General features: G+C 43.5%; 1 protein-coding gene across 1 annotated transcript in view; it reads left to right on the plus strand.

Moving 5' to 3' along the window:
• The window catches only part of flt3 (fms related receptor tyrosine kinase 3), a 63,882-nt gene that overhangs the window by 16,807 nt on the left and 31,157 nt on the right, over nucleotides 1-15,918 (plus strand). The window contains exons 5-7 of the mRNA XM_041198675.1: nucleotides 5,397-5,562; nucleotides 8,945-9,051; nucleotides 13,190-13,292. Of these exons, the coding sequence (XP_041054609.1) occupies nucleotides 5,397-5,562; nucleotides 8,945-9,051; nucleotides 13,190-13,292 (376 nt within the window). The remainder of the gene's footprint in view (nucleotides 1-5,396; nucleotides 5,563-8,944; nucleotides 9,052-13,189; nucleotides 13,293-15,918) is intronic.

Below are 15,918 nucleotides of genomic sequence, written 5' to 3' on the forward strand. Positions count from 1 at the left end.
AGCGTAGAATGACACGTGATGATGTCAGGCGAGCATCTCAACATTATCACGCACTCACGCGATACTTCAGTTGGCGGGCGCGGCCAGAGTCTGCAGCCGCCCGCCAACACTTAAAAGGCCTATTAAGGCCATTAAAAAGGTAATTGAAACAAATTTCTCGTTGCCCATCCAGCCTTATGGTTTCCAGCCTTGCATTTTTTAGGAAATAAAAGTAAAATAAACATTTTAAAATTTCATTTATAACATGTCCCCGCTCAGGTGACAGATCCCACCACGACAGATGGTGAAATCTGAATTCAGTTAAAACCTGGAATTAAAAGTTTAATGATGGCCATGAAACGATTGTCATAAAAAACCATCTATTTCACTAATGTCCTTTAGGGAAGGAAATCTGCCATCCTTACCTGTGCCTACATGTGACTCCTGACCCACAGCAATGTGGTTGACTCTTAAACACCCTCTGAAATGGCCGAGCAAGCCATTCAGTTGTATCAAACCACTAAAAAGTCTTAAAGTCTCATTGACATAGACACAGGAAACGACAACTGCAAACTCAGCCCTGTCGACCCTGCAAATGCTTCCTCACTAACATCTGGGGACTTGTGCCAAAATTGGGAGAGCTGTCTCACAGACGAGTCAAGCAACAGCCTGACATAGTCATCCTCACGGAATCATATCTTACAGATAATGGCCCAGAATCCACCATCACCATCCCTGCGTATGCCCTGTCCCACCGGCAGGACGGACCCAGCAAGGGTGGCCGCACAGTGTTATACAGTCAGGAGGGAGCTGCCCTGGGAGTCCTCAACATCAACTCCAGGCCCTATGAAGTCTCATGGTATCGGCCAAATACAGGCAAGGAAATTTCCTGCTGGTTACCACGTACAGCAGCCCCTCAGCTGATGAATCAGTCTCCTCCGTGTTGAACACCACTTGGAGGAAGCACTGAGAGTGGCAAGGGCACAGAATGTACTCTGGGTGGGGGACTTCAATGTCCATCGCCAAGAGTGGCTTGGTAGCACCACCACAGACCGAGCTGGATGAGTCCTAAAGGACTCAGCTGCTAGTCAGCGGCAGGTGGTGAGGGAACTAACGACAGGGAAAACCATACTTGTCCTCATCCTCACCAACCTGCCTTCCACAGATGCATCTGTCCATGACAGTATTGGTAGGAGTGATCACCACACAGTCCTTGTGGAGACAAAGTCCCGTCTTCACTTGAGGATACCTTCCATTGTGTTGTGTGACGCTACCACCGTGCTAAATGGGATAGATTTCAAACAGATCTAGAAAATCAAGATTGGGCAACCATGAGGCTCTGTGAGCCATCAGCAGCAGCAGAATTGTACTCCCCCACTCTACCATCACTACCACGCCAGGGGATCAACCTTGGTTCAATGAAGAGTGCAGGAGGGCATGCCAGGAGCAACACCAGGCATACCTAAAAATGAGGTGTCAACTTGTGAAGCTACAACACAGCACTACTTATGTGCCAAACAGCACATGCAGCAAGTTATAGACAGAGCTAAGCGATTTCACAACCAACAGATCAGATCTAAGCTCTGCAGTCCTGCGACATTCAGTCATTAATGGTGATGAACAATTAAACAACTCACTGGAGGAGGAGGCTCCACAAATATCTCCATCCAAAATGATGTGGGAGCCCAGCACGTCAGTACGAAAGATAAGGCTGAAGCACTTGCTACAATCTTCAGCCAGAAATGCTGAGCAGACGATCCATCTCAGCCACCTCCAGAGGTCCCCAGCATCATAGATGCCAGTCTTCAATCAATTCCATCTCAGCCACCTCCAGAGGTCCCCAGCATCATAGATGCCAGTCTTCAATCAATTCGATTCACTTCATGTAATATCATGTGAAGGCACTGGCTACTGCAAGGCTATGGGTCATGACAATATTCTGGCAATAGTACTGAAAACATGTACTCCAGAACTTGATGTGTCCCTAGCCAAACTGTTCCAGTACAGCTACAACACTGAAATCTACCCAGCTATGTGGAAAATTGTCCAGGTATATCCTGTACACAGAAAGCAGGACAAATCCAACCCGGCCAATTACTGCCCCATCAGTCTACTCTCCATCATCAGTAAAGTAATGGAAGGGGTCATTAACAGTGCTATCAAGTGAAACCTGCTTAGCAATAACCTGCTCACTGACGCTCAGTTTGGGTTCCACCAGGGTCACTCAGCTCCTGACCTCATTATTGCCTTGGTTCAAACATGGACAAAGAGCTGAACTCCCGAGGTGAAGTGAGAATGACTGCCCTTGACATCAAGACCGCATTTGACTGAGTATGACATCAAGGAACCCTAGCAAAACTGGAAACAATGAGAATCACGGAGAAAACTCTCTGCTGGTAGGAGCCATACCTAGTACAAAGGAAGATGGTTGTGGTTGTTGGAGTTCAGTCATCTCAGCTCCAGGGCAGTGACTTCAGTCCAACCATCTTCAGCTGCTTCATCAATGATCTTCCCTCCATCATAAGGTCAGAAGTGGGGATGTTTGCTGATGATTGCGCAATGTTCAGCACCATTCATGGTTCCTCCAATACTGAAGCAGTTTACGTCCAAATGCAACAAGATCTGGACAATATTCAGGCTTGGGCTGACAAGTGGGAAGTAACATTCACGCCACACAAGTGCCAGACAATGACCATCTCCAACAAGAGAGAATCTAACCATCACTCCTTGACATTCAATGCATTACCATCGCTAAATCCTCCACTATCAACATCTTAGGGGTTACCATTGACCAGAAACTGAACTGGACTAGCCCTATAAATACTATGGCTACAAGACAATGTCAAAGGCTAGGGATCTTGCCGCAAGGAACTCGTATCCTGACTCCTCAAAGCCTGTCCACCATCTACAAGGCGTAAGTCAGGAGAGTGATGGAATACTCCCTACTTGCCTGGATGAGTGCAGCTCCATAACACTCAAGAATCTTGACAACATCCAGGACAAAGCAGTCCACTTGATTGGCACCACATCCACAAATACTCACTCCCTTCACCACTGACGCACAGTAGCAACGGTATGTACCATCTACAAGATGCACTGCAGAAACTCACCAAGGCTCCTTCCAAACCCATGACCACTACCATCTAAAAGAACAAGGGCAGCAGATAGATGGGAACACCACCACCTGGAAGTTCCCTTCCAAGCCACGCACCATCCTGACTTGGAAATATATTGCTGTTCCTTCACTGTCGCTGGGTCAAGATCCTGGAACTCTCTTCCTAACAGCACTGTGAGTGTACCTACACCACTGCAGCGGTTCAAGAAGGCAGCTCACTACCACCTTCTCAAGAGTAATTAGGGATGGATAATAAATGTTGGCCTAGTAAGTGAAGCCCACATCCCTTGAATGAATAAAAAAAAAGGATGGCCTGTGGCCCTATGGCATTTGCAGCAGGATGCTATATCCATCGATGGCCCTTCCAGTCTGCCGGCGGGAGGCTATGTCAAAACATCAGCTATGCTTCGGCAATGGGCTGTTTAATTGGCCTCCCCCCATCTGTGGTAATTCAATCACAGGAACGTCATTATTTCTTTGATTTCCTTTAGTGATCAGGAATGTTTATATGGAACTTTCCCTCAGAAAAATAAGTGGGCAGAGCATAATCTATGTAAATTGAACATGGTTGAAAAAATTGTATTTCGTTTTTCCAGTCAGAAGGATGTCCCAAAGTACTTCACGGCTAACAAATTATTGAAATGTAGTCACTGTTGTTTTCTAGGCAAATAATTATTACATTGCAAGATCACAGAAACAGTAAAGAGATAATTGACTAACTAATATGTTTTAGTCGTGTTGGTTACTGGATTAATATTCGACAGGACATCCTAGCCTGCTCTTTTTCAAATACTTTCATGGGATCTCTTCCTTTCACCTAATCAGGCAGATGGGCCACAACAATTAAACACCTCTTCTTTGAGTTCTGCACTGGTATGTTAGCCTAGACCATGTGTTCCAATCACTGGCATTGTGCTTAAACTCATACATTTCTGATTGATGTGAGACTGCTACCATTGATCCAAGCTGATTCAGATATAAAGAGGATAAGAACAAAAAAACTGCCGATGCTGGAAATCCAAAACAAAAACAGAATTACCTGGAAAAACTCAGCAGGTCTGGCAGCATCGGCGGAGAAGAGAAGAGTTGACAGTTCTGTCGAAGGGTCATGAGGACTCGAAACGTCAACTCTTTTCTTCTCCGCCGATGCTGCCAGACCTGCTGAGTTTTTCCAGGTAATTCTGTTTTTGTTTCAGATATAAAGAGGAAGCAACTTGATATTCTGGCTTTGCCATGTCCCATGATTCGATTAGAACATAAGAAAATAGAGCACTATCCTCAACTGCTATACAGCAGTGGGCACTGGATAGCGATCAGGAATGGGAATATTTAAACAATTTCCGTGGGCAGAATTTTCTGCCTGTCAGGTGGGCGGTGTGGGAGCAGGAACGGGGGGGCGCAGACCCGATCGGTGCCCCCAATTGGGTCCACGCCACCATTTTACGTGGGCAGGCCAAATAAGGCCTGCCCAGCCAATTAAGGCCTGCCCTGCCCTGCGCACCCGGAAACGCTCCCTGTGCAGGCGGGGGTTCGGGGAGGGGTTGCCTGAGTCAGGAGTGCGCTATTTTGTGCATGCGCACAAAAGAGCGCAGAAATCTCCCTGAGGCACGAAGCTGCCTCAGAAAGATTAATTTGACTGTGAAAAACTGAAAAAAAGATTTTTAAAAAGTATTCGGACATGTCCCCTCATGTGGAACTGTCACATGAGTTGGGACATGTGCATTCATTTCAATAAAAAAAATTTTCAAAATTTAAAATCATTCATGAAACCTCATCCCTCACCCGTGGATGAGGTTCCATGAAAAATGCGAATGCCGCCTGGGCACTTTGCCTGCCTGCCAACCTTAAGGTTGGATGGGCAGCTCTGTTAATTATTTTAATTGACAGTTAAATGGCCTTAGTAGGCCTTTGTCAGTTTGGCGGGTGTGCAGCCGACTCGGGTGCATGCCTGCCGAATTATAAGTCTGAATAACGCACCGTGACGCTGGGACGCACGCCCAACGTCACCATGCGTCATTTTACACCTCGGCGAGCGGGTCCCGGCCCCCCTCACCAAGCCGAAGATTCAGCCCCATGAACCAAATTTAGTAAATCCGGGTTTGGACAATTCATCTTCTCGAAGTAGCATGGTATATAGTTATAATATTTTAATTATGCTATATTTCTTACTAATCTTAAAAGAAGGGCAAGTTAAATTTAATGTCGTTTGTAAATGTTAATAAATGTGGAGACATTCTAAAGTAATATATGGTAATATAATAAAACATTACAGTAAATTGATACCCTGCTTTTTTTTAAACAGAGGAAGGATTTATAAATTCAACAACTACAAACAACACCTATACTATTGGTGAAGCAGAGAACTTTTGCTTTGAAGCCAAACTGAAGGCATTCCCACTTATAAGATGCCAGTGGTATTTTTCCCAAAAAGCTTTTCCCTGTTGGCTTAAAGAACTATCTGAAAACAGGTACAGGTTTTTGAATTGAATTTATTGGATAGTTCACAACATGCAATGCATTTTGCAAAAGAGAACTTCTCAAAGTGAGTTTATGACAATATCCATACAGTATGTCGTGTTCTCCCCTTCAGCAGATCAAATCTCACAGATCAGACTCTTGTGCCACATACAGAGGAAAAATAATTGATGTAGCTTCTTGTTGTTTATTTCACAGTTTTAATTTTCAAAATAAGTTCTTCCAAGTCGGCTGTAAACAAGGCAAAAAGAGCTTTCCTATTCTTTACGATGGGCGTAACCAATATTTATTCTAAGCAAGTACTTGTGCTTGACAGCCAATATTTAGAGATCATGTTCTAATTGGGGGTAAATGGTGGTGTAGTGGTATTACTGTAGCATAGTAGTAGCATAGCACTAATGGCAATTAAGATGCTACAATGTCCAGCTAAATAACTTCAACAATTATCTTTACTAAGCACTATATATTCCACTTAATGTGCATAAGATGTCAAGGGGAGTTGGAACAACGGAAACTAGGTAGGTGGATAATTAAAATAGTTCTGGTTACTTACCTGCTCAAACTCCCCTCCTGGATCCTTTGATTCCAATCTTAACAGACGTTTCCTGGCAGGCAAAAAAGCTGCCTATCCAATGCCAGTGGAGACCTAATTCATACATGCTGATGTAGGTCCAGTCATGGCACTGGGCCCTGACAGTGATTTTAACTGTGACCTGAGTGTGAAAGCCATTGTGGGTTTCTTGCCAGGTAAAGAACAGAACAAAGAGAATCAGGAAGCTGAAGTGTTTTTTTAACTTTCTGTTTTGGGGCCAAGAGAAGCACGTGTGCTCTTCCAAGCCTCACAAAAAAGTATAGGTCTCTGAGGTCTGAGACTGCCCTCCTGTCCCTACCCTGGAACCCCATACTTACCTGAGTGCTGGCAGGCAGCTCTTGGCAGGGGGCAGTTTACTAGTGGCATGTTAATGAAGCCCAGCATATAAAATTACTCTGGCTTCATAACTCTGCAGACAGATGAAGTAATAACTGAAACTTACTGGCTGTTAAAAATATGCCCAAGGTTCCGAAGTTAGTTTTTGCTATTGTTAGCCATTTCTTATTTGCATTAACAGGAATACATGAAATTAAAACAGAAAATAGTGACTAATTTAAATTTTCACCTTTAATAAACTGGATTTGTATGCAGTGTCATGGTGCAGAACTGCACCATGGTATCCCAGAACACAGGTTGATGTCAGTGGTTCAGGATTCCCAATTACATCATCAGGGAACGACACAGGGTGGAGGTCAGGTGCTTTGTGTGAGGGAGTGAGTCACCCCAAGCCAACGTCATTAAGCTAAAAGCAAAATACTGCGGATGCTGGAAATCTGAAACAAAAATAAAAATAGCTGGAAAGACTCAGCAGGTCTGACAGCATCTGCGGAGAGGAACACAGTTGACGTTTCGAGCCCCTATGACTCTTCAAAGATCTTCTGATGACAAGTCATACTGATTCAATACATCAACTGTGTTCCTCTCTGCAGATGCTGTCAGACCTGCTGAGTTTTTCCAGCTACTTTTGTCATTGTAACTGAGCCTCTGATAAAGTTGTGGCTTAACAGAGACCTGGCGGCAGGTAAGTTATTTGCCTTATTATGGCATATGCCATAGGGAGTCTTAAACCAGTTAATTGCCTAGTTATGGCAGAAGATATATGGAGTATTAGGACAAAGGTGGAGGAGAAAATAGTAGAGTACAAAACATAAAGTCGAATTTTCGCTCCCAATTAAGGAGCACAGCATCGAGAAAATTCCCAACTCCATGAACCCGACTAAGGAGAAAGTGCCCCAAATGTTCGGACTTTTGTTCCAGGGGAACGGGTCAGCCACCCCCAGAAAGTGTTCGGAAGTAGCCACAAGAGCTGCTGGGTGCCCAGACAGACTGCTTAAAAGGCCCGCCTCAGTGCTTTGGGGCTTCATCCTAGTTACAATAAAAATAACAAAAATAAACAAATATCAGCCCTCTAACCCTCACTCCTCATACCTCCCAACCCCCCCACATAATCCTCATGTCCCATCTGTGCCAACAAATGCCAACCAATGCCCCTCTACCAGCCCCATGGCCTGTCATACCCTCCATGCCAACTTCAGCCTCCCTACCTGCTCCCCATGGCCCCCATACCCTCCATGCCAACCTTTGCCCCTCTACCTGCCCTCCATGGACATTTATAGCCCCTATGCCAGCTTAGTGCCAAATCATACCATCCATGCCTCCTACTCATTACCCTTTGCCCTTACACCCTCCATGGAAACTCACTCAGAATCCACCATGGGCAGACCTCAGGAGCCATGATGAAATGAAATAAAATTTCTATTGCAGATGTCACTATATTAGAAAATGCTCTCATTGTTAACATTTAAATCCCTTATAAAAACAGACATTTTATTCACGTATTTATCCCCTTATGAAAGCATTCATTTGTATTCATAGCCCCACATCAAAGATAGCTAATCCCTTTATAACCACTTGGAGCTGTCAATTAAACTGTGAACTTACACTGTGAGAATAATAGGTTGTGGAAGCAGCAAAGCAGAACTAATAATTATGCCAACAAACAGTCAAATAGCAGTAACATTTTTTTCCAACTGCAGCTGGATTTTCTTTCAAAAATTTAAAGGGCTTGTGGATTTAAATAACTTGACAGTTCCACAGACTTTATCCACTTTTTACGCACATTCATGTCTACTCTTAACAATCCCAAAGTGGCACCAGACCTTTCCCAAAGGGCACAGACCTCTCCCAAAAGGCACCGCACCTCTCCCAAATGGCATCTTATCTTTCCAAAAGGAGTACCTTACCTCTCCAAAAAGGGTACCATACCTCTATAAATTACACTGGCAACTTTGGACCTTTTTCTCAACTGCCTAAAGCCTACAAGTCATGTTTTGGAAATCCCAGTAATTAAAATTTGATCTGTTTGAAGGCAGCTGCACTTTTACATGTGCAGCTGCCCCTCCATGAATTATCGATGTGTGAAGTACAACCACCCTCACACTTGTCCCCCACGGCCGCCCCCCCGCCCCAACCACCCGTCCTAACCAGGCAAAATTGGTGGATTTGGGTGAGGGACTTCCGGAATTGGGTCTCCATTTTGGCTAAGGTGTGGAGTTCTTCTTTCTCTGCGGAAATTCAGGTCTTAGAGTTGATTTTAGGACTGGCATGAGTGAGGCAGAAGAAAACTTTTTAAACGGTCCTTGTAAGATCAAAGAAGCCCACACACAATTTCCATTTTTATGAATTGTATTCGGTACAATACAATTGCAGATTTTTCCTGTTAAGGATATGCATTTTGTATATTCCATAATATTCTAATTCTTATTCTTTCTATTGCTTCCTAGTTATTCTGCATCATTTTGTGGTAATGATCATAAACCAGGAATCTATGAACTCTTTGCAGAAAATAAGGAGGCAGAATTTCAGGCATTTTTTACTTTATATATAAAGAGTAAGTCAAAATCACTGAGATAAGTATATAAACTTTGTTACTAAAGATCCAGGAACACATTTAATTTGAATTTGCTTTCTACTTTGATAAGAAAGATGGTGCATTTAATGACTTAAGTTTCATAAAAATGATACAACGTGGAATTAGAATGCCAAAGGCCTAAGAGAAAAATGAACTCTGGAATACAGAATACGGAATTTGAATTCCTTGGTGTAGAATGTCCACTCAAAAAGTTTATACCGAAGAAATTGCCAGGCCTTTGATAATTGGCAATATTGAGACATTATTTTGTTGATTTTTTTGTGGTTTATTTCTCTCTTTTTGAATATGTTGGCCTTTTGTGAGCTATTGGCCTCTGGTCCATCCATCCACAATGAACTATAGTCCACAAAGGATTGGGCATCTCTCTCTCTCTCTCTCTGTTCATTGTAATTCCGCGCACCAGTGTCATTCCTCCCTCCATCCAGTTTCTGATGTTGTCCACCCATCCAGTCCTTCCCATAATGGCCTGTTCCTTCCTGATGCTTCACCTTCTTTTTCGCCAACTCTAGACTCTCATCCCGCTTTTTCCAATGGTCATATTTTCTCAATTTATGCTTCTTCACTTCAGCTAAAAGTCCATGAGATGCTGGGAGTCTGATTTTCCTGTGGACAAATTCATTGGTCCTTCGCTCTGTCCTGCTGGTTCTAAGGCCTCTTCATCAGAGTCACATTTCAAAAGCTGTACCTTGGTCAAATAACCATTTTTCAAGTGTGAGTGAACAGGTTATTCTATCATTGAGTGCAGTACAGACGAGCTCAATCCTGTTCTTATTCAATTTTCAGATGTGTGCATTCTTCAGCTGAAGTCATTGGATATTAATCAGGAGTGGAAACACATTTGTCATGCTGCAGTGTTGCACTGTCTGCAATTAGCTAGCTCAGACAGACTGAGGATTATCTGTATGGCTTAGTGCAGCACAGTACCATTAACCACCAGACTAGACAATGGGAAATATTAAAGAAAAGTACTGCAGGTGCTGGAAATCTGAAATAGAAAGAGAAAATGCTGAAAATACTCAGCAGCTTTGGCAGCATCTGTGGCAAGAAACAGAGCTAATGCCTGAGTTGTTGGATGGAATCTTCTGTTCTTGAGTTGAAGGGCAGAATTTTCTGCCTGTTGGGCGGGCGGGCCCCACCCAATCTCCAGTGGGCAGGGAGCCGATCCCTGCTGGAGAAGCAGGCCCCGCTGCCATTTTACGTGGGTGGACCAATTAAGGCCTGCCCAGCATGACGCCTGGCGGGATGTGCTCCCTGTGCGGGCGGGGAGGGGGATTCTCCAAAAGCCAGAATGTGCTCTTTCACGCATATGCACGAAAGAGTGCACATCTCCCTGAGGCTAAGTGCTGCCTCAGGGAGGTCGCTGACACTTTTAAAAAGATTAAAAACAGAAAACAAAAATCCATAACATGTGACAATGTCATGAGATGGGATATGTTCATAAATTACAGTAAAAATTTATTAAACTGTTTAAACCCTGCATGAAACCTCATCCCACCGCTGGATGAGGTTTCATGTTTTTTCTATTGCCTGCCGGGGCTCCTGGCCTGCCCGCCAGCCTTAAGGTTGGACGCGCAGGTCCTTTAATTGTTTAATTGATCCTGTCAATGTCCTCAATTGGCTATTGACAGGTCAGCGGACGTGCAGTTGACTTTGCTGTGGGCCCGCCTTCCTGAAAATTAAATAGGGCGGGATGATGTTGGGGGTTCCGCCTGACATCATCCTGCGTCATTTTATGCGCCAGAGAGTGGGCCCCACCCCCTGCTCACCGACGGCAAAATTCTGCCCTAAGTTTGATGGCGGGAGTGGAAGTCAGAGTGATTTCCACTGAGAGCGTGGGGGCTAGACAGCTGGCCACACACAATTTTGCGCTGGTCAGCTCGTTACATTCGTGCTGAATATGGCAAATCATGTGTTGGGGCGGGCAGGAAGTCGCTGTCCCAATCGTTACTTTATGGGGTCAAAGGCCCTAGCACCATATTTAAAAGGCACCCGGACAGCCTGCACTAACCCTTCCATCTTTGCCCAGCCACTGTTCAAACACACCTCGCTAACCCTTCCTCTCTTCATTGGTCATCCTCCATGAAACTTGCACTGCTACCACCCGCTGGCAGTGGCATTTACAGACGCTCCCCGAAGAGGACAATGCAGCCTCAACTCACCATGGAAGAACTCTACCCTGCCAGGTGCATGCCACTTATGTGCAGGCATGAAAGTGAACTTTCTAACTTCTCACTGACGGGGAACTTAACTCCAGCGAGGTGGCCTTTTAATGACCATGCATGACATGCTAACGCATGCAAAAGGGCTTCCCGAAATTGTTCATCGGGAAGCTTGACCCACCTTTAATCCTCCTTTAAAGTCCTAAGAACAGAATTCCTAAAGTTCATCCTAACGTCGGGAAACTGATTTTTGGCATCGTGCCAAATTAAGCTCCCCCCACCCCAAACTTCCCACTGCTGGTGGGACTGGGAGGTTCTGCCCATTAACTCTGGGTTGTAACTTCTGAGTTCCCCAGCATTGGATTGTGGGGGGGTACCCCAAAGATGCACTAGAGAACCCTCTCAGAACTTAAAAGGCCAGGGTTAGCACAGCAGTTGCCCAGAAGCGCAAATTTCCTCAGGTAATTGCCCTGCTCTGGGAACCATCCGAAAATGTGATTTAAATTCCAAACTTCGGATAGTTCCAGCTGTATTACACAAATAGTTACTCAGAAAATGTTAGAAGAATTAAGAGCTCTTATAACTTCTGGGCAACTATTGTAGTGATACAGGCTGACCCCTCCCACCACCTGACCCAGCCACACCCACTTTCCACATCCCCACCGCCACAGGCTCTACCCCACTCCTGTCCCGACCTGCCCTTCCCCCACCTCCAACCTCCGACACCCTCTCCCCAATGTCTCACCTCCCCACTTGATGTCCGACACCCCGCCCGAAGTCCGACACCCCTCAAACCACCCCCGATGTCCGACACACCAGGCACCCAACCTCCGATCCCCCAGACCCCACAAATCCTATCCACTTACCTTACACACTTACCTTCTCCTTGGTCTGTCAATTTCAGTCAGACCTTTAAATTTACCTGGTTTACGGCAGTTAGTGCTGTAAAAAAAAGGACGTGTCCTTCTTCAATCCAACTCTGCTGGACTGTGAGGCTGGGCTTCAGAGACAGCTGCGCTGCATAGATCTCATCCGGCCTGAGTGAGAAGGTCGAGTGAGACAGACCTGGAAGAAATTTTGCATAAATAATTGGGCGCAGAGTGGCAACTTGACACTGATTGCCACTCTGAGGAGGGTTATGGTCCTCTGTTTCTTTTGCCATGGTTGTTTCCGGGCCTGTTGAGTATTTCCAGCAGTTTCTGCTTTTACGTGAGAAATAATTGTCTTGTTAACTTTCAAAATATATTGTTGTGAAGGAAATAATTACTTTCCTTTGAAAATATTAAAATTTTAATATTGCACCCATGGCAGTATCTCTATAGAACATCAGCGCAGCAATTTTAATTTTAAGGATTTAGACAGAAAGCCTTAGATCTGCACCCATTTTACAGGTGTAAAAAGGGCTCCTGAAAATCCAATATGGCAAGATGTGTACATGCACGCATTCTGCACTGCCTTCCATATTGGATAGGGTTCCTCTGTGGATACTCAGTGTGTGTGCCAGAATCACTTAAAAGTTTTATCATATTTAAGTAAGGGTCCTAAGCCTGTAGGGTTCTGTTTTTGTGAAATTGAACAGCCTAGTGCCCTACTGACCTCTGTACCCCTGAATCATTATAGTGATCTGGAAGCAACAACTTAACGTGGTTCATGTGACCTGCTGGACAGGTGACTGACTGTTTACAGGCGTAATCAATATTATGGGCTAATAACTGCATTTATCATGCTACCTTTTATATTATTCACTTCTGAACAACCTGTTCCTACATTGCATGTAAGAAGCTATCATATCTGGAATGAACTGGTAGAAATATGTGTAACATCAATTGTATGTGTGAAATTGATGTTTTTTATTACCATTATAGTTTAGATGGACCTCATGACCTCTTCATATGGCCTCAAATATATACTAAATTTGAAAACTGTACTCTCTACAGAAAAACCATCTCTAGAGCTATCATTGAGAGAAAATCATATTTTGTGCAAGTCCACAAGCCATCCATCAGCCACAGTGACTTGGAAAAAATGCAATGGAAAATTGTAAGTAAGACAAACAAGCAACAAGATTCCACAATTAAAGTAACAGAGTGAATTTTTTGCCATTGATTATTAAGAGAAGTTCTTTTGGGTCTATTTACTCTATGTTAACTGTCCACAGTGATTAAAGCACTTTATATTTGACCTCCACAGTCATAATCACAGATTCTGGGAGCACAAACGCAGGCACAGCCTAAGCCCCATCCCCAGTGTATAATGTGTGTGAATTAGATATCCATTCTATTAACAAGACAATCCAAATGTTGTAATACTGTGCAATTTGGGTACAGCCATAGCCATTCGTGGAAAATATGTACAAAATGCAGTACCATGAATAGTGGTCTTCCCCCAACGTTTTGGAATAAAGTAACTTGCAACATTTTAATTAAGGGTCAGTGATTGGGCTCCTACATCAATATAACAGGATCTTTGTTTGTCTAATAAGTTTGGGACAACCAGTGCACACCATTTCAAGCACACACCGTTTAGGATTAGGTTCTTTCAAATATGAGCTGGCAAAGCAAAATTTCTATGATCCGTTGGAGCAAAGAAGAATATTAAGTGTATGATGTAACCCTGTCACTACTTGTATTGCATATGTGTATCGTTGTAGTGCAAGATCCAAAACTGACCATGGATAGTGCCAGTACACAAGGGTAATATATGGACCACCAAAATCTTAAATTTGTTTGTGTATGTATAGTTCTGTACCCAAAGGAGTTTCATTCTATCTGATTACAATTGCTTATAGGCAAGTCCACTGTTTCTCTCTTTTTACGAAGAAATGAATAAATTGTAGAATGCAATCTTTAAAACAATATTAAGGATCATAGAATCCATGCGATAAAAAGAGAATTTGAACATTCAATCTCTGTATAGCAATGTTCCTAACGTACTGAATATCAGTCCCTAGGTGTATTAAGCAATAATGGTTGCTATTTGCATGAAAAAATTACATCTCTAAATCATCGGTAAAAGTCTCAATTGAACTTTCAAGAATTTTTAATACAATCTACAAACGTTTTGGGTTCCTGCCACCCAGAGGCTTCAGAAGAACTCTCCGACTGTTTTGAAATCAAGTGCTTCTCTGGTTGACAATTGAACCATTTCATGAAACACTCCAGAGTGATAATCCCTATCAATGATTACAAGAAACAGTTTTACAGGAGAGGGGCAGATTGTGTCCGTGTCAATAAAATGTTTGACATTTTTAAAAAAACATCAAAAACTTCCTCAGCTTCATATTTTACTCTATTAAAAAAGAGAATACTTTGAAAAAAGTGTTTTTCCTAGATTTTTCTTACCCTTCAAAGAATGCAGTATTTGGGCCCTGTGTCACATATTCATCATTTCCTTTGAACTCCAAACTGCTTTGTGTCTGATGTTAAGGACTGTGAATAAGAAGGGCGAGAAAAGATCATCTCCCATGAAGATGGTCCCATTCAGAAGGTGCTACCTTGCGCATTGTTGATCTTTTATCCCAATTTGGACACCCATTCCCATCCCCTCCAAATGCCAAACTCAATCACGTAATCTTCCATGAGAGACAAAAATAGTGAGAAAATATTCTAGCCCATTTAGGGAAAAACATCGGAAAAGTCTTCTATGACATCTTAAGCAAGCTCTGGAAGACTTTAGCAATTTATGAGTATTGTTTTGGCAATGCATTGCAAAGGGTAAAGACTCTGTGAAAAGAAATACTAGCTTGCATTTAACCTAACTCTTTGCTTATGTATTTTATGACCATATCCTCCAGTTCTTCCATCCCCATTAATCTTAAATAGCCTATTGAACCAAATATAATCTCTTATCTTCATTATTTTAAAAACCTAATCATACCGCTTCTAAGCCTATGGCTTTTTTATTCTTTCATGGGATGTTGGTGACTCTGGCAAGGCCAGCATTTGTTGCCCATCCATAAGAAGATGTTGGTGGACCGTCAAACATACGCTAATGTCCTTTTTGAAGCAAGTTCCACAGGCATTCAGGGACAACACCTGAAAAATCAACTACAATGAACTGGATACTGTGTCTGGATGGCTGAAAAATGTCTCCCCCACCACATCCTGGTTTTTTTCAACTCTCAAATGACCAGTGTTCTGGTGGGGTGGGGGGGGGGGGCGAGGTGAAGAAAATGCTTCAAAGATATTCAGAAGCTCTCCTTGAAGCATGGCAGCATTGACATTAATGACTGGAAGGAACTTGCTGCCAATCATTCAAAATGCAACAAATTGTCCACCAAGCCACATCATGCTTCGAGTCCGAACACCTTAATGAGGCAGAGTGGCAGCAGGGAAGGAAACAAAAGGAAGCAAATGCTGCACTCTGGTTCCCAGTACCTGACAGGATAACCTGTCTCATGTGCCCAAAGATCTGCAGGCTAAGAGTTGCCCTGTTCAGTCACATGAAGACCCATGGCATAAACTTGTGACTCTGGATAGACATCATCCCCAAATCAACGGACAGCTGCTGCCACTGCTGTTGTGACAATGAGCTGGTGGACAGGCCATGGGGAGCCATGAGGTGAGTTACTCACCTCAGAATGCCCAGTCTCTGACGTGTTTTTGTAGCCACAGTTTTTATATGGCTGACCCAGTTCAGTTTCTGGTCAATGGTAAACTCCAGGATG

Source organism: Carcharodon carcharias, chromosome 11 (genome assembly GCF_017639515.1).
Source record: "Carcharodon carcharias isolate sCarCar2 chromosome 11, sCarCar2.pri, whole genome shotgun sequence".
Taxonomy (NCBI): Eukaryota; Metazoa; Chordata; class Chondrichthyes; order Lamniformes; family Lamnidae; genus Carcharodon; species Carcharodon carcharias.